This window comes from Lissotriton helveticus, chromosome 2_2 (genome assembly GCF_964261635.1).
Source record: "Lissotriton helveticus chromosome 2_2, aLisHel1.1, whole genome shotgun sequence".
In the NCBI taxonomy this organism is placed as follows: Eukaryota; Metazoa; Chordata; class Amphibia; order Caudata; family Salamandridae; genus Lissotriton; species Lissotriton helveticus.
In genome coordinates, this window is record NC_136060.1 from 27769360 (window position 1) to 27796690 (window position 27331).

The window sequence follows — 27331 nt, forward strand, 5'->3', positions numbered from 1 at the left end:
TTTGGCTACGCGTCTTTCCCCTGTTTTAGAGTCTATCATACATCCTCATCCATCTGGATTTATGAAAAATAGGTACTCTGCAAATAATACCAGAACTTTATCACATGTCATTGAACAAGGTCATAAGCTAACTATTCCTTATGGAATTATGGCTTTAGATGCTGAAAAGCCTTTGAAAACTGCATCAGCAATTTATATTTCATACATTATCCTCTTTTAATTTTGGTAACACTTTTATCCGCATGATTTCAGCTTTATATTTTGCTCCCACTGCTCGTATATTTATTAATGGCCAAGTCTCAGATAAATTCTCACTTTTTAGAGGTACAAGACAAGGATGCCCCCTTTACCCACTATTGTTTTTAATTGGTATTGAACCTTTTCTTACCTTCATAAGAAATTGTGATTATATTAACGGAATCAATATTAAGGAGGTCATTATTAAAACATTAGCGTATGCTGATGATGTACTATTTATCAGTGATCCATTATCATAATTTTCTTCTTTATTAGACATTATAGCAAAGTATTCTATGGTTTCAGGTTACAAGTTAAACACTAACAAAACTGACTTTTTTCCTTAAAATGTTTATTGTACTCCGGATATGATTCCCATGAATGAAATTATCTAGCAGAAGAATAAATTAAAATACCTCGGTATTTTGTTTTCCTCTTCTATAAAAGTGACAATGACTCTAAACAGTAATTTTGTCCTAGATTATATTAAAGATAAAACATCTAAATTGTCATCGCTACATCTTTCATGGTGAGGTAGAATGGAATCTATTAAAATGAATATTGCTCCGAAAATCTTTTACACTCTTCCCATGATCCCTACTCAATTTCCATTAAAATTCTATACAAATGTTGATAAACTTCTTTCTAAATTTCTTTGGAACAATAAAGCACCTCGTATTAGTTATAAGAAATTAAAAATGCATAAATGTAATGCTGGATTCGGTATCCCAGATTTTTCCTTATATCATAAATCTTTTATTTTAAAACAAAGTGCCATATGGTTTAATCATTCATTTCTACAAAATCCACCTACTTGGCTCCATATTGAAAAATCTATTGTACAACCGCTCCCATTACCAACTCTGTTGACTATGGCTAACAAATCATCCTTTCTTCATAAATCGGTTACTATTAATTCCACTAAATTGATTTTTAACGATCTAGATTCAATTTGACTAAATCCCATGAATAATACTGATGAACTATCACTATGGTATAGCAATGTTAATAAATTGAATAGGAATATTAGTTTTTGGTCTTCATGGATTAAAGCTGGTATTTTTTATCTTAAAGATTTTTATTCCAATAATACTTTTATACCATTTGAGGAGTTACGATTAAAGTTTGGTTTATCTAAATCTGATCTTGTTAAATACGAATATTTAAGTAATTCAATTTTAGATTTTTTTCAACAAACCATTCCTTCTAATGTTAAACCTGATTTATCTATGTATATCCAAACTATATCATTATCAACTCATGGGATTTATATTTTATATAAAAAACTGTCAAATATGTTAGGAAGTAACATCAATACAATTGCAACATTCTGGAATAATGAATTATCACTTTCATTGTCTATTGATACATGAGAAAATATATGGCTTAGTACTATATCTGGATGGTTACCTGTGTCAATTTACCAAACCAATTCATATATTTTATTTAATTGTTTATGGACTCCACCACTTTTATTCCAAGCTAAACTAATTCAATCTGACTTATGTTGGCATTGTACTTCAAATTCTGGTTCACTACAACATATGCTTTATGATTGTCCTTTAATTTCCAAATTTTGGTCAGAAGTTTGGGTCATTATTAAAAAGATATTAAATATACATGAATACTTAGCCTATAAATTTTTAATATGCAAATCTGTTACCTTATCACAGAATTTAAATGACCTTGAAAGTAAACATTTTAATTTCTTAATTTCAGCTGCGTTAAAATCCATTACCTTTTGTTGGCAAGATGCTTCAAAGTTATCAATTCATGCTTGGTGGTCATGGGTTATTTTTACAAGGAGAGGTGCCCAGTTATCTTTAACTGGAGTTAATCATAACTCTGTTTCCTTTCATTCCTATTGGATTCCTGTTGACATTTACTTAGCATCTCAGAGATATATTTTTTACATGTTCTCTTGTGTAATGTTCTTATATAACGATATCTAATATGTTATAGTAGCTCTATTTATAGACAAGCATTAGGCTATTATTGGATGTTCCCTCCCCTCCCTCTCCTACTTTTAATTTTATACCTTTATTTGATTCTGATTTTTTTCATATCTCTTGTAATGATTATAAGAAATGTATGATATGTGTATTGTAAGGGATATTGTATATCAAAAATATTTATTGTATGTCTGTTATTGTTCATTAAGAAATATCAATAAAATATTTTGAACTTAAAAAAAAGCTGCTGTACCCCCTTCAACAAGGATAGCTGAAATGTAATTTGCAGCCATAATTAGGACAGTTTCCATGCTGTTGGTTGGGCAGAAGCCTAGTTGCAAGAAGGGCAACAAGGAAATTAAGAGACAATTAGTCAGGATGGTTGTGTCCACAGTGGAATTTTTTTTTCTTTTAAGGTGGGATCTAAGGGTCTTCCAGGCTAATGGTACTTCTCCAGTGACAAGGAAGAGGTTACAGAGCGCAGTCAATTTTGGCATAATGGCAAAGGCTACAAATTGGGCCACAGATATTGGACATGATCCCGGCAGGATGAATCCATATTAAATCAAACAGATGTTTGTCAACACAAACAGAACACAAAATGGGATTGCAAAAATTGACTTCCCCAGTGTAGTCACCTGCAGTTTGAATGTGTTGGGTATAATGTCACCTATGTGCAAAGTAATCACACTTATGTAAATGAGCAATTCTTTTTCATAACCAGCCTCTTTTAGTAGACAGCCAGATTAGGCGCAAAAAATCCGGTCCTACCTTTCACAGTTTCTTTTCATGTCACCTAGCTCAGGTATAGGGACGTTTGTGGGGATGCAGCTTGAATGACCTTACACTATTTCACAGAGAGAACATAAAACAAACCTTGCTCATTAAGGCATCGCTTCCTACTCCGCAAGGCTGGCGGGCGGCATAAACAACATTGTGGCTAGCTCGATATTATGTCCTGAAGAATCTATTGTCCAAGTTTCAGGAGGTAATATCAGGTTAAGGGTATGTTTGATAACAAAATCATGAATATCTATGGCATACTTCACTGGCGAGAGTGCATTAATAAGTATGAATGGAATAGAAAACTAGGCCATCTCCCTCAGGCTGCAAAAGTGCAGAAGCAGTAGGGCAGCCTTAGAAAGGTAGGGGCACTGTGGGTTGTGGAGAAGGGCAATAAATGTCAGAAAGCTTAGGCAACGGACCTGTAGAAAAGCACCTCACGACTGTGCTGCAGTCCTATTAAAGTAATGGTTCGTGCACACTTCTTGGCACCCGTTGCCCTTCGGTGCCACTGATCACAGATTCAAAAACTATATTACATAAATCTACTTCCAACTCAGCATCAGGTTCTCAGCCTTCGGATATCGTTTGGGAGGTGTAGGTGACAGCTTATTAGGGCGGAGAATATCCCACTAAGGATTATGAATATTGATTGAGGGTACCGATCCCTTTGTTCATCTATATGATTACTGGTACACTGAGAAGACATGATACTGAGTTGGAGGTAGATTTTCGCCGAAAGGTTACTTATTCTTCAAGTTTGTGAACTGACCAAGGATAACGATTACTGAGCCCTTGTAGTTGTTTTAAAGAGCCCTGAAGAAGTTCTCTTGGCGTGTTGCCGAATAGAACAAAACACGTTGGCTGCCTTTTAGTGAAACTTCATTTGGATTTGAAAATAAAGGATTGAAAGAGAATACAAAGAGACTGAAAGGTTTTTGTTCAAGTGCACCACTCTTTATAAAATGTCAGATGGTAATACAAAGTGCCTTAAGGTAAGTGAGAGATTTCATATTTGGCGTGCTACAATGAAGGGAGAGAACGAGGCTCCTTCTTCCCAGGAAATGAAGAGAACTTGAACCAGCAGCATAACCTGCCCTCTGCCCCGGCAGTGTGTATAGGGGCACCGACCGGTTTGCCTTAGACTCATCATGCATGTGCTATCATTTATCTACAATAGGCAAATCCAGGAGGTCGCTGTAGATGAGAGCGAGAAGCACAGGTAGCGTCGGAAAGCGGAGCTCGCTGGCGGTCTGCATGCTTGTGCATTTTTTAAAAGAAAAACAAATATAGCCATTTTTATTTGTCTCCTTGTTTATTCTGTATGTTGGAAATCGTTAGGGGCACTATAAATACTTGATTTTAAAACTATTGGGGGCACTTTCAACTTGCCTTACCTGACTGTCGGGGCATTTTTCTTCTGCCGCATTCCGATCACTTCTCCCCGGTCCACCGCAGCTCTAGAGTGCTGTTTCTGTGGAGGGAGCTCAGGGTGATGTTTGTGGCTGCTTTTTTCACTCACTTCCGGCAGCATAGTTACAACACCATTTTTGGTTGCGTTCTAGTCCACCGCAGCTTTAAAACCAGCTGATGGGCCCGACGCACAGCGGACGCGAGCAGTGGGCGCGCCAGACTGCGCCCGTCCACGCCCGGCTGGGGCATGGGGCCGGAACCCCTGCTACTCTGCTGACTTATGCAGCAGAGACACTACGGTCCCTTAATTCGGGTAACTATGTGCTGGAGAAGAGTGTGCAGGCAAGGCTGTTGGTCGAAAACCTACTTAGCACTAACAGTATAGAGGTTGATGGGTCTTTAAGTACTCAGGGTCAGACTAATGCCCTTTCTGCATTCTGCATGTGGTCTGAAGGTAGCGGTGCTTAATACTCGTTCCTTGCAGAAGCATCATCTTGAAGTTTTCTCCCTGCTTCAAGATGGTGATATAGATATTTTGGCACTTACGGAAACATGGTTGGGGGATACATCGGCCCCTGATATTGTTGCAGCTCTTCCAATGGAATTTGATGCCCTGTGGCATAATAGATCAGGGGACTCCGGGGGGGGGGGGTGGCTTTCCTTTTTAACAAGAGCCTTGTGGTTACTAAAATAATGGCAGAAAGCTGTGACAACGCGGATGTTCTGGGGATAAAAATGTCCTTGAAGTCCTCCTGCATTGTACTTATGGTAGTTTATCGGCCCCCTAGGACTACCCCTGGTTTCAATGAGTTTTTCTTGGAGCTCACTTCGGACCTATGTTCCAGATATAAACGTCTCCTAGTAGTGGGAGATTTTAATTATCACTGGGACAAGGTGCAGAGAGAGCCTGCAGCGGGTCTATTTGAGACCACTATGCTCTTGATGGACTTGCAGCAACTGGTTAATAGTCCTACTCACGTAAAAGGCCATACCTTAGAACTAATTTGGTCTTCACCGCCTCAGGCACAGATAACTGATATCAGCCCCTGTGTCTGGTTGGATCATTCATTGTTGAGATGTTGGGTCCCAATTGATAGTCAACTACCGCAGCACCCGCCTCTGTGGAGGAAGGTCAGAATCTGGAAAAATAGTGAGGCAGATCACCTAATAGCCACGCTACACTCAATACCTTCCACTGATCTGGGAGAAGATAATCTGGACAATAAAAGTAAAGCTTTATTTACTCACTTACAACAGGCCATTGATATAGTGGCAACAGAACGAAAAGAAAGGGTCAGAGATAAAGGAAAGGGGGCCCCATGGTTTGATGATACATTAAGGAAAAAGAAACAACTTCTTCGCCAAGCAGCGAGGCGTTGGAGACATAGCTATGAGCCAGCAGAGTCAAAAATCTTTAAAGTCATTTTTGCTGCTTATAAATTGGCTATCCTAGTCAGGGAAGCAGAATACTATGAAGGAAGGATTGCTCAGGCATGAAACAAACAAAAAGAGACCTTTGCCATCTTGAAGGAGTTGAGTCAAAAAGTTGAGAAGTGGGTATAAATGGGCAAGTACCTCTTTGGCTTAGGCCTTTTCTGTCAGATCGCACTCAGAGAGTTCAATTGGGTGAGCAGCTGTCGGATCTGGGCTCCCTATCCTGCGGATTACCCCAGGGCTCTGCTTTATCTCTGCTTTTTTTCAACATCTATCTGCAACCCTTGGTGGAGGCCTTGACTCATATGGATTGTCAGGTCTTTAATTATGCCGATGACACTCAACTTCTTGTCTGGCTTAATAACTCCTGTCAGGCCCAGGATTCTGTAAAAAATCTGCTCAAGTTCACTGTAAATTGGATGGGAGCCAATTCTTTGAAGATAAATCCGGAAAAAAAGGAAGTGCTCATTGTTCCAACAAATAATAGCCCATGGACAAAATAAAAAAAATCCAACTGGACCTGGAAGCTGCTCAAAAGGCCTTTGTGACCTCTTCTGTCTTTTCACTACCTGATAGACGATGTCCTGAGGCTCAGTTTGCTGCCTTCCGGCCAGCATCGGAATCTGACATACGGCAAATCCTGACGGCCTTAAAGTCCGGATCTCCCTCGGACCCTTGTCCTGCCAGGGTTTTGGGAGGGATAGTGGATACCATCGCGCAAGAGGTGACCCAGATTGTCAACCTCTCCCTTTCCACTGCCTCGATTCCGAGAAGCTGGAAGGAGGTAAAACTGCTTCCGCTGCTAAAAAAGGCTGGGCTAGATCCATCAATACCATCGAGCTACCGGCCTATCTCACTACTGCCAGCTCTAGCTAAGGTGTGTGAGAAGGTGGCCTTTAAGCAGCTGGATAGCTTCATTGAATCCTCTCACGCCCTGCATCCTGCTCAGTCGGGGTTCAGGGCGGCCTACAGTACCGAGACGGCACTGGTTGAGGTTTCCGAGGCAGTTCGGGAGTGCCTGGACGGGGGCGGCAGAGCGGTCCTGATTTTATTGGACCTCTCTGCTGCCTTCGATACGGTGCCCCACGCCTTGCTTACCGAAAGACTGGGTGCCATTGGCATCTCAGGGCTGGCCCTTGATTGGCTTTCATCATTTTTGAGTGATAGAACTCAGCAGGTCTGGTTGCCCCCTCATTCTTCGGCATACGCTGACGACACACAGCTGCTTTTCACCTGGCCTAAGGATGTGTTGGATCCATCAGCCATCCAGCTCTGTCTGTCGGAAGTCTTTCGGTGGCTTGCACAAGTCCAGCTTAAGTGCAATGAAGACAAGTCGGAGGTTTTGTTTTTTGGCTCCTTCCCTGCTAACTTCAAGGACCAGATCTGGCCTTCAGACCTACCCTGTCCTAATGCGATGGGGGGCCCAGCTAAGAACTTGGGGGTGTGGTTCGGCCAGGACCTGAAGTTTTCGGATCACGTAAAAAAATTAACTGGTATTTGCTTTGGCACCTTGCAGACCCTGAGAAGATTTTTCCTCTCCTCCCCAGGGCTGCTAAGGAAACTGTTCTTCGAGCCCTGATATTGTCTCGGCTCGATTATGCCAACACCTTATTTTGCGGCTTGCCTGGGTATATGATTCATCGCCTTCAGGTGATACAGAATGCCGCAGTATGCCTGCTCTTCTCGCTCCCTAGGAGGACGAGCGTGCGGAGCCATTTACGTAGCTTGCACTGGCTCCCGGTACCACACCGAATTTTGTTTAAAATTCTGGTGTTGGCATTTAGAGCAGCACATGGTCAGGGTCCGATGTATTTGCGGAGACGATTTTCATTTTACATTCCTAATCGCGCCCTGCGATCGGCTAACCAATGCCAACTGATTGTGCCTAAATATAGATATGCTCGATTGGGAGGCCAATCTATTTCAGTTAAGGCAGCTTATGCTTGGAATGCCCTCCCCCTCTCTCTCAGAGCCTCTCCAACCATCACTGTTTTTAAAAAAGATCTTAAGACCTATCTTTTTAATGCTCCATTATAACAGATGTGCTCAAACTTTCGAGGCAGAACTACTCACCGTGCCAGGATACCCCATGGTAATGGAGCGCGCTATAAAAGCTTTTAAAATAAAATAAATAAATAAATAAATAAATAAAATGGTGTGATCTTTTTTGGCCCTCAGAATTGGGAGTGGTCCCAGTACCAGTCCCAGCGGTAAAATGCTTGGGGCTGAAAATTGATGCGGAATTGTCTATGTCTTGTCAGGTCTCCTCTGTTGTGGGAATCTGTACGGGTGTACTTAGGCAGTTACGGAAACTTGTTCCCCTCCTACATCCGCACTACAGTCAATTGTCTCCACCACTGTCATCTCTTGGCTAAACTACAGGAATGCCCTTTACCTTGGCCTTCCCCAGAAGCTCCTTAGGAGACTGCAAGTCGTACAAAATGATGCGGCTAGGCTCATTTTTGGACTCCCTAGGAGGACACAAGCCATCCCTCTGTTACATAAATTGCACTGGTTGCCTATTAAACAGCGAGTGCAGTTTAAGGGTCTTTGTATCGCCCACAAGGCAATCTATGGTGAGGCACCGAAATACATAAAAGATCGTTTGACGAAGTATGTTCCCAGTCGGGTCCTACGATCATCTAAGGTATGTAGGCTAGTTCCACCTAGGTACAGCTCTAAATCCAAAGGGGGTAGAGCGTTTTCTGTCCTCCTCCCGCAGGCCTGCAATGATCTGCCAGAGTACCTGCAAAAGGACCGGTCTTGGTCATCTATAGGAAGCTCTTAAAGACCTTCCTTTTCAGAGAGGCACTAACAACTGCATAATCTCTGCATCCGCCGCTGCCAATTATTTCTGCTCTAGTGACTTGCTCACTCTCTAGAAGCGCTTAGAGACTGGTTGGTGATTTGCCCTATGTAAAAATAACATAACATAACAGGGAGGCGTCTGTCACTAGGCAACAGAATGCAAGTTGCTGAGCAAAATATTAAAAGTTGAGCCCAGTGTCCCCCATGCTATGTACTGAAACTACTGACAACAGAAAACAAAGTAAAGGCAAACTAACACGAAGAACTGAAATATAATAGAACAGTGATATGCAAGAGTGTGATGTAACTAAAATAAAAGATTAAAATGACAGTGTGGCTAGTGGGCCAGACAACCCAACTCTTCTTCACCCAAGGCTCCCTTCCTGTTGCCCTTAAAACAGGTCAGGTTACCCCACTTCAAAAGAAACCTCTGCTGATGTGAAGGACCTTACCAACTTTCACCCTACCACCAACCTCCCTTTCCATGCTTCAACCACTGAATGTTGTGTAGTGAAGCAACTTTCCCAAAATATCAAGGACAACAACCTTCTTGATGAATTCCAATCTGGCTTCAATCAAGGCTGCAGCACTGAAACAGGCCTGCTAGAAGTTATCGATGATGCCCTGAGCGTTCTCGACTCAGGCAATTCCTGTCTCCTGATCCTTCTGGACCTATCTGCTGCCTTTGACACTGTTAACCATAAAACTCTTCTGAACACATTAAAACAAAGAATGGGCTTTGAAGGCACAGTGCTGAAATGGTCTGAATCATACATCTTGGGTAGATCTCAGTTGATCAAAATAGCAAACTGCTTCTCTACTTCAAAGGCTATGGATCAAGGCATCCCTCAAGGTTCGATCCACACACCCACCCTCTTCAATCTTTACAGGGAACCGCTGGGAAACCTTCTAAAAAAATCCAGGATCCATTATCACCTCTATGCTGATGACACTCAACTCTACCTAAAGGTGTCCTCCGCACACAACATTTCATTCCTCAACACCACCCCAACTCCATCCAAGATTGGATGATATCTTACCATCTGATTCTGAATCCCTCAAAAACTGAATTCCTTCTTCTCTCTAACTGAAACTCTCCTCCATCTGTTCCTTTATAGATGGATAATCTGAACATTCTTAAAAACCAACCCACTATTGTTGACAGTGCCAAATGTCTAGGTGTCACCCTGGAGAAAAGACTCAACTTACATTCCCAAATCAACCCCATGGCCAAGAACGCATGCTACCAACTGTGCCTTCTCTGGGGGATTCGGTGTTTCATTCCCAAGCAAGACCTGAAAACTCATGTCCAATCTTTGATTGTCTACAGACTGGACTACTGCAACTCTCCATTTGCTGGCCTCCCCAAATCGCACCTATCCTCTCTAAAATCCATCCTGCATTCAGTGACACGCTTCATCTGTGGGGCCAAAAGAATGATAATATTACACCCATACTGATTTCTCTTCGCTGGCTACCCATTGAAGCTAGGTCAATGTGCAAGACTGACTGAATCACCTAAAAAGCCTTTTTTTGTTGTTTTCAAAACCTTTATTGAATCCCAGAGCATGGTACATCAATGCATGAATTTCGAAGAATGATATGAGACATTCGAAAGCATATTTAGGCCATCTTCCCATGCTGTATCATACATATCATGAATAGAGAAATAAAGAGGTAATCAAACAGTTCCCCAATCCCTCCCTCCCCCCCTTGATCTAACAAGGATACATTTGTGAAGAATAAAAGTCCTTAGTAGTCCGGAGATAGTCTATATGCATAGCAACGTACACATAGCTGTGTAAGGGTGTCGTCCACCTCTGTAGCCCGCCCCTCCAATTGCAGGGAGGGAAACACACCATCCAGTTCCCGACCCTGGCCCAGAGACCTGGATTAGGTCCTACCTTGGTTGAGCAAAGAGCAATCCACAGATATAAAGACAGGCCTAGCATCAGGTAAGCGAAATTAGGGTATGTGCCGGTAAGTATTCACCCCGATGTCTCAGTGAGTAGCGTTGCAGTGGGTAAAGACTCCCCATCCTGACTTTCTTCTTCCTCCGCACTCAACCTTAGGAGATATGTCGTGAGTGGCGCCTATATGTTTTTCGGCTGTGATGTGAGGGGCAGGAGCTCAGCATAATCATATAATCTCTCTTGCCATGTGGACAGGGAGTGGATCCAACATTTAAACTTGGGGGCGCGGCCTCTGCCCCAGCGGCATGCAATCAAACGCTTAGCAAGCAGCAGACTCAGGGCTAGGAATTTTTTGTGTATTGTGACTACAGAGTGCGTGAGTCCCAATAGAGCCTTGAGTGGGCAGGGGGCAATAGTTACACCAAGCATGTTTGCGAGTCCTTCAAACACCTGATCCCAGTACCTAGCTATTTGGGGGCAAAGCCACGCTAAATGCATAAAATCAGCTCCAGCGGCGCCGCATCGGAGGCAGCAGTCAGTGTCCTTTAAATGAAACCTGTGCAATTTAGCAAGTGTGTGATCGAGCCTGTGAAGGAATTTATAATGGAGTAGCCGCAGTCTGGCATTGCCAGTAATAGGTTGTGTTTGAGTACAGCTGGTCTCCCATTGTTCGTCAGAGAGGGGCGCATCCAAATCTGCATCCCATTCTAGTCTGGCCCTAGCAGGTGCGGTGTTGGGTGCAGTCAGCGCATGTTTGTAGAGCATTGATATGACGTGTCGGGGGGCTTCAGGTTGTACTAATGCATGAAGGGGAGCGAGTGTATCCGGTTCAGCGGGGAAAGAGGGGGTCAAGGCTCGCACATTTTGCCTCAATCTGGTAAAGAGAAAGGTATCCATAGTAGAAGGTGTCACTTCCCCAAAAAACTGGTCCGCAGTGCGGAATGTGCCCTGTGCGTAAAGGTCCCCCCAGCAGCCCACTTTGAATTTACGGAGCATCACGTGACATATCACTTCACAAGTGACCTGTAGTCTAGGGTCGTTAAGCAATGGCAGGCCGGGCGAGTAAGCAAATGGGTCACCCATTACGGTGAGAAGCCGGTCCCAGGCTTGTACAGTGCAGTCCACAGTGGAAGGATCATGGCTCCTCTGACTCACATGAGTATGAATATATCCAGTGGGGACAACTGGGCTCATATAACCTGCCTCTACTGCCAAATGAGCCATATAGGGTGGGGGTTGATACCAGTAGACCGCGAAGTGAGCCTACGCGCAGTCGTAATATCTCTCAAAATTGGGTACCTCAAATCCACCTAGATGGAAAGGGAGCATAAGAGTATTGAGGCTAAGTCTGGCTTGTTTCCCCCCCCATATAAGGCGCGAAAGCTGTGAATTGAGGGTGCGGAAGAAAACGGTGCCAGGGTTGTAAGGGATATTAACAAACGGGTAAAGCAGCTTGGGAAGTATGTTCATTTTTATTAGTGAGATGCGGCCCGCCATGGAGAGCGGGAGGTGGAGCCATTTCGTGATGTTGTCTGTAATTTTGTCCATCGCAGTGCCATAGTTCGCACGCATCATTGCTTCCTTATCTCTGAGTATATGCACCCCCAAATATTTCACCTCCTCCTGCTCCCATTGTAATGGATAGTCAAGTGGAAAAATATGTGTATTATCCGTGAGCGGGAAAATAGCAGATTTAGACCAATTGATCTGGATTCCAGTGACACCCCCAAATTTAGTAATTTCGCGAAGTTTCAGATTGAGGTTTACGCTGGGTTTTTCAATATACAATGTGATGTTGTCTGCATATAGGGACACTAGGAGAGGCCGGGAGCTATAAATAAGGGAGCGGTGGTTGTGTTTTTGCCTAAGCGTCGCAGCCAAAGGTTCAATTGCCAAGGCAAAGAGGATGGGGGATAGCGGGCAACCCTGACGGGTCCCTCGCTGGACATGAAACGGAGCGGCTCTGGACCCATTAAGTAGTACAGTGGCAGTGGGCTGTTGATAGAGTAGTTTCACCCAGTCTAGGAAACTGAACGGCATCCCCATAAGCTGTAATGCACCAAGCAAGTAGTCCCATTCAAGGGAGTCAAATGCCTTAGTGGCATAAAAAGAGACCGCAACGGCATCACACTTGGGGTGAAGGTCTTGAATCACGGAGTGAAGTGTGCGGAGATTATGGGACGTGGCCCGATTTGGTACAAACCCAGCTTGGTCCGGAAGGACTAGGCGTTCCATGAGGAGATTAAGTCTCGTGGCCAACACTTTAGCTAGTATTTTAGTGTCATTATTCATAAGGGAGAGGGGCCGATAAGAATCGCAGTGTGATGGGGACTTACCGGGTTTAAGCAACGAGGTAATAAGCGCCTCCCTCATTGTACAAGGCAAGCTACCCTCCTCAAGGGCTGCGTAGTATACTCGTTGCAGGACGGGGACCAATATAGGGGCATAGAGTTTATAAAAATCTTTAGGGAGGCCGTCGGAGCCTGGGGCTTTGCCAGAGCGCATACTTATAATGGCGTCCGTTATCTCCTCGAGTTCCAATGGAGCATGCAAGAATTTTTGTTGTCCCTCACCCAGCCATGCCAGCGCTACGTTTTCAAAGTATGTTGGGAGGTCAATGGGTTCCCCTCTATGCGATGTGTACAGTGTATGGTAGTGGTCTCAAAAGACGCGGAGGATATCATGGAGGTTCCTGTGTATATCCCCATTGTCATCCTGTATCTCTGTGACGTAAGTCGTAAATCTAGGGGGTTTGACAGCATTAGCCAACGCCCTCCCCGGTCTGTCCCCCTCTCCATATATGCCTGCCATATGTGGGCGACCCAAAAACTTCCCCTCCCTGTCCGCCAGCTGTGTGTATTCAGAGGTTTTGCTACGTAGACGCAGGAGAATGTCGGGGTCATCTGGGCTGCGCGTTCTGGACTGCTCCAGCTCCTTAAGCTCGATTTCTAGTTTATGTAGGTCATTGCGCAGAGATTTCAACACCCCACCTCCTTTTGTGATGCACCATCCCCTGGCGGTAACCTTAAAGGCCTCCCATACGGTAGTCATACTGTTAACCGAGGAGATGTTGCGCTCAAAAAAGTTGCGAATATCTTGTTCGAGTTCGGCCTTAAAGGCCGCACCTCGAAGGTGCGCAGGATTGAGCCGCCACGAGAGGTATGGGGAAACGTTAAGGGGCACCTGGATCTCTACTAGGACCGGAGAGTGGTCCGAGAAAGTGCGAGCGAGATGCACCGCTCGGGTTAGCCAAGGGGCCAGTCCCGCAGAGACAAACACATAGTCAAGCCTTGCCCATGTAGAGTGTAGGGAAGAGTAATGTGTGCCTTCTCGCAAGTTAGGGTGGAGATGTCGCCATGTATCTACTAGGTTGTTATCAGTCACGACCTCAACCAAGTTGCGCTGCATATTAGTGTAATGTGTGGGGAGCGGGCGGGACCTGTCGACAGACGGTTTCATAGCAGTGTTAAAATCTCCGCCCAAAATAACGTGAGTGATGCCTAAAGCGTGTATCTTACTCCATAACAACATCAGGGTGGATGGCTGATCTACATTGGGGGCATAGAAGTTGGCTAGTAATGTATCGTGTGAGTATAAGCGCCCCCATACCAAGCAGAATCTGCCTTCATTATCCGTGTCACATCCCGCCGGCATGAAGGCCACCCCTTTTTTAACTAAAATCGTGACCCCCTAGCGTAGTTGGAATATTGTGAGAAGGTGCGACAAGAGGCCCATCTAGTTGCAAAAGTGGGGTGTTGGCCGGGGGAGAGGTGCGTCTCCTGCGAGAGGGCGACATGAACGCCCTGTCTGTCAAGGTATCCTAATACTTGTCTACGCTTCCTAGGGTCATTCAGCCCTCTTACATTCCAGGACAAGAACCTAATATTCTGTGCTGTATCAGTGCGGGTCATAATGGTCGGGAAAAGAGTATGGTAAGGAACTTTGGTGCAGCTAGCGAGTGAACGTACATAAGTGGGACAATTTCATCAGTAGCGATACTCAGCAGTCGTAAATGATGCAAGAATTGTACTCCGGACTTAGGATAACTGTACTCCCCCCTCCCCCCTCTCCCACACTGGCTACCCCAACTTGCCAGGAAAAAGCCATCCCTCCCCCCATGAACTCTCCACTGAGTAGTAGCTCCCAGTAGAGAAAGTCCCAACAAATAGAAAACATGAAGTCACAACGGGGAATGCCCTTAGAAAAAGAGGGCCGCCAGGGGCTCCCGCCCTTAATGCTCCGTCTCCCTATTTCACCCATCCACCACCACCTGGGTCCCAGGGGCGGAAGACAACGGGGCGGAGAGAGGAGCAGTCCAGGGACAAAAGAAATTCTTTGGACTACTATAAAGCAATACATCACCGGTCAGCAGGATATCGTCTGGGTGCCTGGAGGGAGAGTCCCATCACTGAAAGAGTCCATCTTAAAGGAGGGCACCTCAAGAGGGTTCCGACATGGGTGAAGAAGATCGTGACCGATGCCTGGCAGCAGCTTCACGCGAAACCGACCGCCTGTCATTTTTCAAGTACTCTTCAGCTTGGTGAGGTGTTTGGAAGATGTGCTGGCGGCCTCGATGGTGAATTCGCAGACGTGCAGGATAAAGCATTGCATACTGGATACTGCGGGACTGGAGCTGCTTCTTCACCGCCAGGAATTTGCGTCGGGCCTCCTGCACCGCCTGCGTGAAATCCGGGTAGAAGGATAATGTGGTGTTCTCAAAGCGTACCTCCCCCTTCTCCCGTGCCAGGCGTAGCAAAGTGTCCATGTCTCGGTAGTTGAGAAATTTCATGATAATTGGCCGCGGCGTCGCCCCAGGTGGAGGTTTGGGCGCCAGCGACCGATGTGCCCGTTCTATAACTAGGTGTGCCGAAAAGGAATCACGGCCAAAAATGTCGCCCAGCAGGCGTTCCAGGTAATCCTCCAGAGGGCCAGTGTTTGTGGATTCCGCTAGGCCTAGCATGCGCACGTTGTTCCTCCTGGAGCGCGCTTCCAACTCCTCATTTTTGTCCGCAATAACCTTCAAGAGTTTGTCCATCTGCGTGACGTGCTGTCTAGATGTGGTTGCGCTATCTTCAAGACCCGAAATCCTTTGTTCAGCTTCGTTAAGACATTCCATCATGTCCATCTAACTTTGCCACCACATTGTCCATTCTAAGATTCATAGAGTCTATTTTGGAGTCTATTGAGGTCAAGCTTTTTTGCATGGTGACCAATAGGGTTTTCCATCCGTCATCTTGCGTTTCCGGGGGTCCGTTTCAGCCGGAGTTTTGGAGCCGGCACCCGGCGTCCTCCGACCTTCGAAGGTCAGCTTCGATTGTCTGGGTTCAGTTTTCCCCATCCTGGCAGTCTGGGCTAAGCAAGTGCGTTGTAGGTCAGGGTTCCAAGTAGTCAGCCTTGTTTTCCTCACTCGGCTGCGCAGATCCAGCGCAATTGGACACAGGGCTAGGCAAAGGCAAGCGAGGCAGCCGGGCCGGCAATGCCAGCAGGCGCAGTCAGCTGGAGAGGCAGGTGCTGAAGGCGCCAACAGACCAAGTGTAAGTCTCTACGGCGAGCCAACGGACTCACCCCCTGTTGGAGCTGAGGATATGAGTTAGCGAAGCCCCTGGAGGGACCCTCAGTGATAGCAGGCACAGACAGCGGCAGCAATGCCGGTAGGTAGCAATACCTTCACCCACCTCTGACAGGTTCCAGGCCGGCGAGCAGGGTCCCCACAGGCGGGTACTAGCTAAGTTGCGCCGCGGTCACGAAATGGCGGCCGGCACACAGGGGCCGATAAAGGAACAAGGGTTCGATGGCTATCTCCACTGGCGTAGACCCTGTAGACCGATGCAGGCATGTGAATCAACAGGCTCAGCGGGCCCCAGTTCAGCCGGTTGGGATATCACAACTTCCGAGAAGGGCGGCGGAGGCACAGCGCCCTGTCCCACGAGGGCAGCGAAATGGAGGTCGCGTGTCTCAGCTTCGCACCCCGCGTGCCCAAAGTGCCTCAAGCTCCCAGCCACACCTCGCCCCCACCGCTCCCACTTCCTCACTTCAGGGCCGCTGTACCTGGCGATGTCTGGGAGGCGGGGGTCCATAGGATGTCTCGTGTCTCTGCCGTGCCAGCCAGGCAGAGGCTGCAGGATATCGGTGGTCCGTCAGGGGGGGGGGGGCCGATGCACCGGCCTCCAACCGCTAGGGTCCAAGGGGGAAGCAGCAGCGAGCGCAGCGACAAGTATCCCGGCCAAGTTGGGACGTCGCACGATGAAGCAGAGCCCCGTACCTGGAGCGGCCTGCTAGGCCCCACAGCACCGGCCTCAAGTAGATCCTAGCAGCCGCCGAGGTGAACAGGCCCCTCCGTAGCCACGTACCGCGGCAACTTCACACACGCCTCACGGGCCCGTCGTAGGTAGCACCCCCCAGAAACTTTCACCGAGGGTGTAGGAGAGCTCAAGGAAGAGATCGCTGGTTTCTGCAGTCGGCTTTATGCGGCCAGGATGGGGGTCATGTGGATCTTCGTCCCCGGTCGGTCAGGAGCTCTACGCCAGAGCGGCCATTACGCTCTAGCGCCACCTAGCGCCCCCCATCACCTAAAAAGCCTTACACACTTCCACCCCTTGCTACCTGGCCAAAAACTCAAAATATCAGGCGCATCCAACCTTCTCTCAATGCTGAATTTTTTTTGCCCGAACCTCCTACTTTCAAAAAGAAAAGACTCATGGCACAATCCTGCTCAGGCAATGCGACTAGAATTTGGAACTCGCTACCTCCAATCATTCGGACCACGGCGTCCCTTCCGAACTATCAATAGAGAGCTTAAAACTCTTGTCTCCCAAAGACACTTCAATGATTAACTCACCTCATCCCAGGTCATGACCCTGACTGCCACATGGACAATCATGAGTACTCATTTTTGTAAAGATGTATTCTGGACTTGTATCACCCTTCTCGTGCCACCTTTTCGTCTCTTATAATTTTGAATGTATCTTGTATTAAGTAACTTTCACTATGAGTACATATAAGTAATTGTACCTACTTCCATGCTACTCTCATTCCATATGTAATTTACTTCGTTCTATTGTAAAGCACTCTGACACCTCTGGGTAAAGTTTGCGCTATATAAAAATGCATAAATAAACTACAAGGAAAATAATGAAAAAAGTACAAAAATGCAAGGCACGCTACCAGCAAGTAATGTTTTCCACAAGAGCGTCTGCCCGATCATCTATCACCATCACGTCTAAAACGGGCAGATCTGGGAAGTTGCCATGGTCTGTACCCAGGCCAGAGTGCTAGATCATGTAGTTGCCAAACAGAATATGAAAAGTGTAGCGCAGTCCCTTCCATGCTGTGTATTGCAACTGCTGAGAAAAGAAAGGAAAGCCAAAACAAAGTAGGCAAAAGAACTGAAATATTATAGCATAAAATGTCATGAGTCAGAGTGTGATGTAACTAAAAGAAAACATGAAAGTGACAGAAGGTGAAAGGTAGGCCAGGCAAACCGAACTACAAGGAAATAATAAACAAGGTCCTATAAAAAAATAGTGTGTGCTGCATGAACAGTCCAAAAATAATTTTATCGTGACACCCAGCCAGTCTTCCTTTGGGGTTAGTGCAGGCTGATCTTAAACTCTGATCTCTGTGGAGATGTTGCACCATCTGCTACACGCTTCATAGGAACCAAAATAATACTGCACTGTACTAAGCAATGATTGACAAAGCCAAAGGTTTAGGGTTTTACTTAATAGAAATTATTTTCCCAGTCTTCCATAATGCAACACAGGAAACGGTGGACAGCAGCGCTGCAATCTTCCATCACACAGAGAGCAAGTACAATGGAGAGCACAGCACTGAAAGCATCACAGCTATTTGGCTAGTTGAGGCCGATGTTGAGTGCTCTGTAGAAGCTAAGGTTATTGTCGGAGTACAGCCATTCACTAATGTCTGGCCAACTACCTCTCCATCTGTCCCCAAATACAGGCATGGAAGAGACCAACTCTGATTTACATTCCCTGGGATATGAATGTATGACCCGCTGGGTAGGAACAATTATGCAGTAGACACATTACCCACAGAGCAATAGCTAACTCCATTGAATCTAGTACAGTTAAGTAACACCACTTTGAATAAAATACTTCTTTTGTCTCAACTTAATTTCATACCTCCTGTGAAAATGTACCTCTTACTTGGTGATCAAGTTCCAGATACATTTGTCATGTGAAAACCTATGTTCAGTGACCCATGTTATGCATTACCGTTACTTGTGAATGTTGCACTTTTTGATATTTACAGAGAAAGCACAGCAATTAGCTGATGGCCATTACACCTCCCTGCAGAAGATAACTTACAAAGAGGTCCCCATCACAGAGCTGCAGTTGTATAAACATCACAGGCTTCAGTACAGCTCCTTTCAGGCACTAGCTTTGATCTGTTTTTCATGGTTTGCCACGATTTGTATAGGCAGTCCATCAAGGCTATTGCTCAGCATTTCGTGGGTGGTTACACATTCCCATTTTCGCGATGGTTCATCAATCGTCTTTTTATTACACTGCAAATGCAGCTTGCTATGTAGCTTGTTATTATTGAGGCCATTAGTGTTGATCTATTGACTTTGCTAACAAAATTACATTTTAATTGCTGGGTTATGTCTTTTTTGTACGGGAAATCATTGCTGTTTGGATGCCTGAGCCTGTCGTAAAGACATAAAGACATGGGGGCCGATTACGATCTTGTCAGGAAAGCATTCCCACCGAATCGGGTTAGGAATGCTTTCCGAACGATTCATGTTCGGGGAGTCCTACCGACCGATTATGATGTGTCCGGATGCTTACGGACTTGGTTTGGCCGGACTCCAATGGACTTCAATGGGAGCCTGTGTTACGGACGGGAACAAAGGCTCCCATTGAAAAAAGGGGTGGGCGGGGAAAACTTTGCACCCTGTGGTGGGCAGCCCATGGTACCTGCCACACTGTGCATGGGTGGAAAGGAGGGCCCCTTGGATACCACCACAGGCCCCATCCTGAGGCCTACAGGTGACAGGGGCCTGCTAAGGGCCCTCAAAGTCCGATTCCCACAGCTGTTTTATCTCGGCCAAACGATTGGGAACAGCTGTCCGAATCGGTCATCATACTCACTCGTTCGGAAACCGTCTCCATTGGGCTGTATGATTCGGCCCCGAACAACTCCGGCTGCCTGAATCCCGTTTGAACCGATGCGGACAGTCCGAAGGGCTTCCTTGCATCGTTACTCGGTCATCCGGAAAGGTGACTGATTTGGTCGGAGCCCAGGCTTCCGAATTGGATTCCACCGAATCGAATGCCCTTCGGAGCCTTTCCTGGCGAGATCGTAATCGACCCCATAGTGTTATTCAATAATTAGCCTTGCGCACTGATATGCTTTACTGCGGTGTTGAGATAACATATTGCTGGATTTACAGTTTTTCTGTTAAAGTAAAGATATATGCGTATATAGGCTTTCATAAAGTTGCAAAAGAAATACCACCCTTTGTTAAATGTATCTAGCATGCAATATTTTGTTGTAAATTCTGAACTTAAATGGCATAAAAAACACAAACTTAATCTAATCATGCCTTTTTGTTCTTTTTCTTTTTTTTTTATTTCAATAGTTTTTATTAGCAAATTTTCATATATACATACAGTACAGTGATAGCATTGCCTCGCGGGCTCCGTAGGGGTTACAACAGGCTTGGCGGGCTACATGGTGGGCGTATATCACTCGATCGATTGTATATGCATGCTGTTGAGTCTTGTTGCACCCTTGTACAAAAAATAAAGAGATGAAGAGAAGAGGGTGAAAGGAAAAAAGAGGTGGAGATAGAGACAAGTTGTCGCTCGGTTATGCTGTGCCAAACACAGGTGGTCGATGGTGAAATGGGGGTCACCCATATGACCATCTCACGGGGGTTCGTACGTTCCCAGGTGTTTGTCTAGGGATGTCCACATTTCGCCTCTCGCTGTGTGCTTGGGGGCGTGTGTTGCCGCTATGTTGTCTGCCCCGCTCAGGAAGGTAATCCAGTTAACCCAGCCCTTGAACGTGGCTTTCCCTGTGTTTTTCCAGTTAGCTAGTATCGTTTTGACTGCTGTCGTGAGGAGGAGGTCTATCAGGTCGCCGTCCTCTTTTGATTGGAGGTCTGGGGCCATGAAGGCAGTCGCTAGTCCTACAAAGCCTGGCTGTATGTCCCTCCCTACTACCTTTGTGATGAAATCTGTGATTATGGCCCAAAAGGCTCTGACTCGGGTGCAGTGAAAGATTAGGTGAGCAAGGTCTCCCTTCTCTCTCTTGCAGTTCCAGCAGGTGTCAGTTTCTCTGCCCCCTTCCTCTGCGAGTCTGGCTGGCGTCCAGTAAGCTTTGTGTAGCAGCCAGTATTTTGTCTGTGCGACTTGTTCTTTTTCTTTTCTTCTTCTTTTAAACTAACCGAATTGTGTTGTCAACTGCAGAGCTATGTTTTGTTTTAATGGTGGTATGCATGAGTTTTATGAACTCATTCCTTTTTGTAAGATTTTAATGAATAACGCAATAAATACTTTTATTTACCCTTTTCAAAACACTTTTCTTCCATGGTAGAGCAGTCCTACTCCCAGCTTTCATACCATATTCTTTATGCCCAAGATACTGCTTCCTTATTAAATTTTCATTTCATGATTTGCCCAACTCTCATCAAATGTTTCGTTTAACAAATAGTCAGACCGACTGTCTTTGTAATGTTCATCTCTACTACTATTCGTGAGTTGGGGTTTCTTGTTCTGGTCAGCTGTTACGTGGTCTTCTTGCTCTTAGCGCCGGGACACTCTTGGGAGTAGCCGCACGCTTTATAAGTGCCATGTAACATCATAACATACTTGCTTCAGTGTATAGGTGAGAAAGAATGACACCTTTAAAGAGCTCAGATCTAAATCTTTACTTCTGTTTTCGCTTAAAGAAATGATCTCAAATTCCTCTTCTGTATGAGTTTCACATCTAAGTCGGCTTCAGTCACCCTAGTGTGGACTGTTTAACCATAACATCATTCATTTTTACTTTTTTTTAAAATCAGAGTCATAAATACAGCACAGTTAGCAAATGCCAGACACGGTCTAAAACGTTCCCAAAGGAGGTTGGGTGAAAGGTGAACTTTCTGCCAACTTGACATACAAGTGCATGTGCCATTATGAACTTCAGATAAACTTTGTGTTATTCTTAAAGCATAAAGCAGGATATCCGGTTTCAGTGGCTCGCCTCCTGACTCTCCCGCCTTTCTTTCTCTGTGCCTAAATCATGGTTATATATTTCCATGCCAAACACTTGGGAGCGCCGTATGCCTGAAGGGCAGACTGGAGGTTTGTATGCCTTTGTAGGCAGGAACAGGGGCGCTGGAAGCAGGGGTAGGGGTAGGGGGGGGGAGGGGAGGGGTGAGGGAGCTGCAGCATTCCCAAGATAAACTTGCAGGAATTAGGAAGGGAAATAGGCAATAGAGAGGATTTTACATTTGTTTTTTACCTTGTCACCTTTGTTGTGAGGTCAAAGACTGTGGTCGAGTGTCAGGCTAGGTTTGCTGCTTACTGAACATGGAGTTTGGTGACTTCCTTTCTGTGACTGCATAGTTAAAGACATTGCAAACCAACTAAGTGGAAATCATGCTGCTCCACAAGAAGCATAAAGGGAAAGGCTGCAGGACGTCAAATCTTTTCCAACAAAACACAATGTAAATACTTATACATAAACTAACAAACATTTTAAAAGGTGTCAGCAGCAGGAGAAGTTCAAATGAGGCACATATTTTTGGGATAATTTGTTTAATAATTCTGAAGTGTGATGGAAACTAAGATTTTAATGGGACTCTTTAATTGTGTGATGTACAAACGATAAATAGGAGCAGAAACAATATTTCAGCACATTATCGTTTGTCCACTGTATAGGTTTAGCAGCGAAGCTTCATGACTCATTCACTTTTAGTGGCCATATTAATGGAAAATGTACTCTTTGTATAATACAGCACCCTAATACACCACGCTTTAGTCATGTACTGTCATTTTTCCCAACTCCTACGATTTCCCCGACCTTACATTTATGTCAGCACCGCCACTCCGACCTCCGAAAACGGTTTGGTGCCATTGGACAGGAAAGACGCGCATCTGAGAAGGCTACGCTGTAGTAAGAGTTACAAAGAGTTGGACTACCTACATCGTGACAGCGCTTAAGTCATAACAAGAATTCTAGTATGCCAGGCCATATTCTCGAGCATCGTTTAAACAAAAAAGCCATCAACTCATCCTAGACTTCCTCCATCAACCTGAGGAAATATCTTACATACGAGGAAGGGAAAAAAATTCCAAACATGATCTATGCAAGTCAGAAACTTCCGCAAGACTCATGCTCTTTCGCCTAATGGTCTGCAAGGTGGACAAAATGCAGAACCAAGTGTGGTGGAGATTTGCATCAAGCAACTGTTTTTTTCCGCCCCAAAATATTATCGCAGCAGTAGCAGCGCTCCCAACCTTGGAGTGTCGAGCAAGGCAGGTAGCATCATTATCTTGTAGATGAACGATAAGATCTGAGAGTCCCAGCATTATCTGATCACTTACCTTAAAAGGAAAACATGTTTGAGTGAGAGGATGGCAGGGCTTAGTCATTTTCGGTAAAACAGAGGGGTATGCAATATAAGGGGCATATTGAAAAGAAAGTGGAGGAACCTAGTAGGGGAACTGACTTTTATTGTTGGTTAAAGAGCCTCCTGACTTCCCCTGATGTACAAAACACATACTTTACCGTGAAGATAGAAAACATACCAGACAGCCAAAGCAGTTAAAGGAAATCATGTCTGGGAGGGTCAGAGTAGTAGAGAAGGTCCTTTGTAAAGTGAAGGCCTGAACGGGAGTGCTACAGCAATATAACATAGACAAAGAAAACATTCTGGAGGGAGTTTGAAAATGTAATGGTGTCATAATGAGTGTATGAATCCTGGTGGGTGGCAAGGTGGAGGAACTTTGGAATCTCAGCATAATAACCTAGTTAAGGGTTTAGTGTTCTGATGCAGGATACCCAAGATGGTTCTTCATTAGCCTTTGGAAGGGCAGAGACAGATATATTCCACACTTCTGAAGTTTAGAGTGCAGCATGAAACAAAAGAATGAAAGATCTAGCTATTCTCATCCTAGCTGACTTTCTGGTCCTCATGATCAGAGGCTGGAATGGCCACAGGACAGCCTTTGGGTAACAATGGGGTTCATAATGTCTCTGCGCTTTTGTACTGCGGAGGAAATAGCCAAGAGTGACGGGAGCTGGTTCATTAAAGGGGCAGATGAACCAAGTACTAACTTTGTTTGCCTCTTACAGTTTCCTGGTGATCATGATTACACAATGGAATATTCAACAACATTATTTTTGTCTAATTATATGGGGAATTGCAAAAACATTTAAGCGCAAGGGTTGAGGATAATTAGGCAGTGTAACTCCATGCATCCATCTTTGATCTCAATTTTCTGTGTGATTTTCCATAATAAACAGAATTAGAAAAGAAGTATTTCTATAATTTAGAATTAATGTGCAGCTTAACCAACCATTTACAATTTCTTGAAAGTTTTTCTTTGCTCTTTGGCCGGCCTGCTCCCTTTCCTCTTAAAAGATGTAGTAATATGTTGTGTACCATATATGTGGATGGCCTTAAGCGCTGGGGACGTTTGGACTTGTGTACAGCGCCATCGTTTCTAACTATTTAAGCAAGATACAAAGTTAGTCTTCCGTCTGGTATATTACACCATGGATCCCTCTAAAACCATCATGCTCACACCTATAAGAAAAGGGATCTCAAATTGCTCACGACATTCAAGAGATAGGCGAACTATAGTAATCCCGATTCTTGAATAAATGCACTAGTAGTATCCATTTTTCCTTTGACTTACCTTGATTTGTTTCATCAGGTCTTGCAGCATTTTGTCCACTACCTTTGTGGCTTCCTTTCTCTGCTGAGACCAGGGTCCATGATGGTGGCCTTCCACGTCAACGCGTTCATAGTACACTCCTGCCACGTCTGCACTGCCATTACTGCACCGAAAAAGCACATCATCAGTATATATATACCTTGGCTGGACACTCACCCAATGAAGCATGAATAGTTATAGGTAAACAACTGGTCCACACACCTATTCCAAAAATGCAGGTACATTTCATTATAAAAAGCATTTGAAAGTATTTTCAAGTGGTCTTTTCTGAAGCACTAGAAAAAACGAAACAGTATTCCTAATATATTGTCAGCTTTGAATAAATATTTTGTTCATGTTCGCCGTTTTAAATGTGTAAAATGTCTAAGTAGATGCCAATGTCTCTTCATTATTTTACTAACATTCCCAAATGTCAGTATTGGTCTAATCAGGTCTCGATGTTTGGTAGGCTCTTTACGATTACCAGAGAGTGTGTTTTGTCTTTTCAATTTCATAGCCTTATTAGTTGCTCCTTTAATTAGGTGTTGATCATAACCCCTAATCCTAAACCTAGTCCGGATCTGTTCCACATTATCTTTGAAATCCTCATTACCTGTTCTTAGGAGGCTGAGTGTACATTTTTGTTTTTGTTTTTACACATGTGGTGACTTACATTTTCTTTCTCTCTTATTATGGGTTTTGATGTTTCTTGACACTTGGTTTGTTCTGATTTAGAGCCAGGATCTCTTTTTTCTCACAGCAGGTGTTTACTTTGCTGGGTGGAAGTTCTCTTACTTATGAACTTTCCTGTATCTATATGAAGACGTAACTTATTACAAGTCTGCATCACTCTTTTCTACCCCTTCGTGTTTACAATGCATGACACCAAGAAGGTGAATTGGTTTATTCGAATCCTCTCATTCCTGATATTATTATTACATTTGTTGCGGCCCTGATGAAGTCCTGTGTTATATAAAAACGGACAAAACACGTATTGTTATGAAGTTGTTATGTCTTGTTAAGAAATCTGCCCCAAAGGAACTTTCTGAATGTATATGAACTTCAATGTCTGAGTAAAAGACATTGGAAATGTACGTGAACTGCGGACTTGGATTTGATTGTGGAGTGCCTGGAGCTTAAGCATAACGTGTGAGGAAATAGACTGCTGTCTATTTCCCCATGAGGAAGATTTGGTGACTACCTCCTCCTTAAGCACCCTATATAATTATATATTTGCTGTTAGGACAAACGTAGACCAAATTGGTGTGTGCGCCATTTTCCCTAGTCACCACTATTATTGTCACCAATCCATACAGGAGCCGCCTGATAGTTCACCATTTCAATTTTTATTGGATAAATTACTGTGCACGTCTCTTTCGTCACTCTTGTATTCCGTTTGAATCAAAAGGAACACAATGATGAAAGTAGCACTGCTTTAGTTGTTAGGTCCAAACAGAGATTTTGGAAAGAATATTTTGTTGGTGTTTGGAGTACATCAAAGTAGGGTAATAAGCATAGCTAAACATCACAACCGATATGCCTAGTTAATAGAAGCAGATTTGATTGTAGAAATAAATGTTGTTAAAATGAAGGGGAATCATTATTAAAAGAGATTTAATCCAAACACAATATTTACAAATAGCAAAAATACTGCACAGCTTTAATTGCTTCAGACATATTATTAGGAGGTTTAAGCATCTTCTGCAATATGATTTGTTGAAAAAGAGGATATATGTGCACTGTTGTAACCAACCAATGCTCATTTAACAGGGGCTACTCTCAGCACAACTGTTTTGAGAAAATGTTATTTTGCTTTGTATAATTGTGATTCTTTGACTCCAAGTTAGGGGTAGTAGACGTGACCCTGGACACTGCTGTGACTAGAGGTATCATGGACAACCTAGTAGGATTATGTCCTCTGAGCCTCTCTGACAAAAGTGGAGAGTGATGTGTATTTTAGTCGATTTCAGGAAAAATCTAAAATTCTAAATGAGAATCTACTCCTGGAGATACTTAGAACTTCATTACCAGTGTTTTGGATTTTAGGTCAGAAATCATCACCTGAACCTGGAAATTATTTCCATCTCCGGGTACAGTAATTACTGCAGGTGTGGGATTTTCCCCTATTACTAGTTTTGACCCTCCTATAACCATAGAAATCAGTGATTGCGCAACAACTTCCGTAGTTGTTCCAGTTTTTCAGGACTGTTTTTCCACATTCGCAATCCTACCGTTTTTTTTCTGGCTGAATTTGAAGGGGGAAATTACTGAAAATCTGGTAGTACCGGTTCGGACACAAACTTCTGTTCCTTCCTGAATCACCTTCGGGATCGAGAGTTGGAGAATACCACTAATAAGCCCTATGACAAGCCAAGTGGAAGGACAACCTCATGTAGACCATCACTGTGGCCAATGCAAGAACACAGCACCAGTAGTTCCACACCTGTAATTACTGAAACTGTGGGGTTCGGTGATTTCAGAATGCAGAATTAAGGCACTGTTGCAAGATTGCCCCTAAGGAATTGCGAAGTAAACGAAATGCACAAAATACAATCGTAACAGTGGCCACAGAGTATCTTACCTCAAAGATTGAACAGCATCAGTAACAGCTATCGAAAAATTGGCATCGGATGGCGTATTGTAGTACTCTCTACAATAGTTTGGTCTGACACCGAGGATTTCCACTTCACAACCTAAAATTATTAAAAATAAATAGTAAACAGAAACAGCTGGTATATAGTAGCTGGAGAATGTAGGTAGCATTTTAAGCAGCATATCCAATCAATTACTCATGAAAAAATAGTAAATGTAAATAATCAGACCATGTGGGTTGTTTTACTGAGGGTTATTGGCATTGCTTAAAAAATAAATTATTGATCATGTGGCAGTGATAACT

The 27331-nt window shown here is 44.4% G+C and overlaps 1 protein-coding gene across 1 annotated transcript in view; it reads right to left on the reverse strand.

Annotated features, from left to right (window-relative positions):
- Positions 1 to 27331, reverse strand: part of ENPP6 (ectonucleotide pyrophosphatase/phosphodiesterase 6) — a 351117-nt gene that overhangs the window by 199352 nt on the left and 124434 nt on the right. The window contains exons 3-4 of the mRNA XM_078678008.1: positions 27017 to 27128; positions 24418 to 24559 (exon numbers count right to left, since the gene is read on the reverse strand). Of these exons, the coding sequence (XP_078534134.1) occupies positions 24418 to 24559; positions 27017 to 27128 (254 nt within the window). The remainder of the gene's footprint in view (positions 1 to 24417; positions 24560 to 27016; positions 27129 to 27331) is intronic.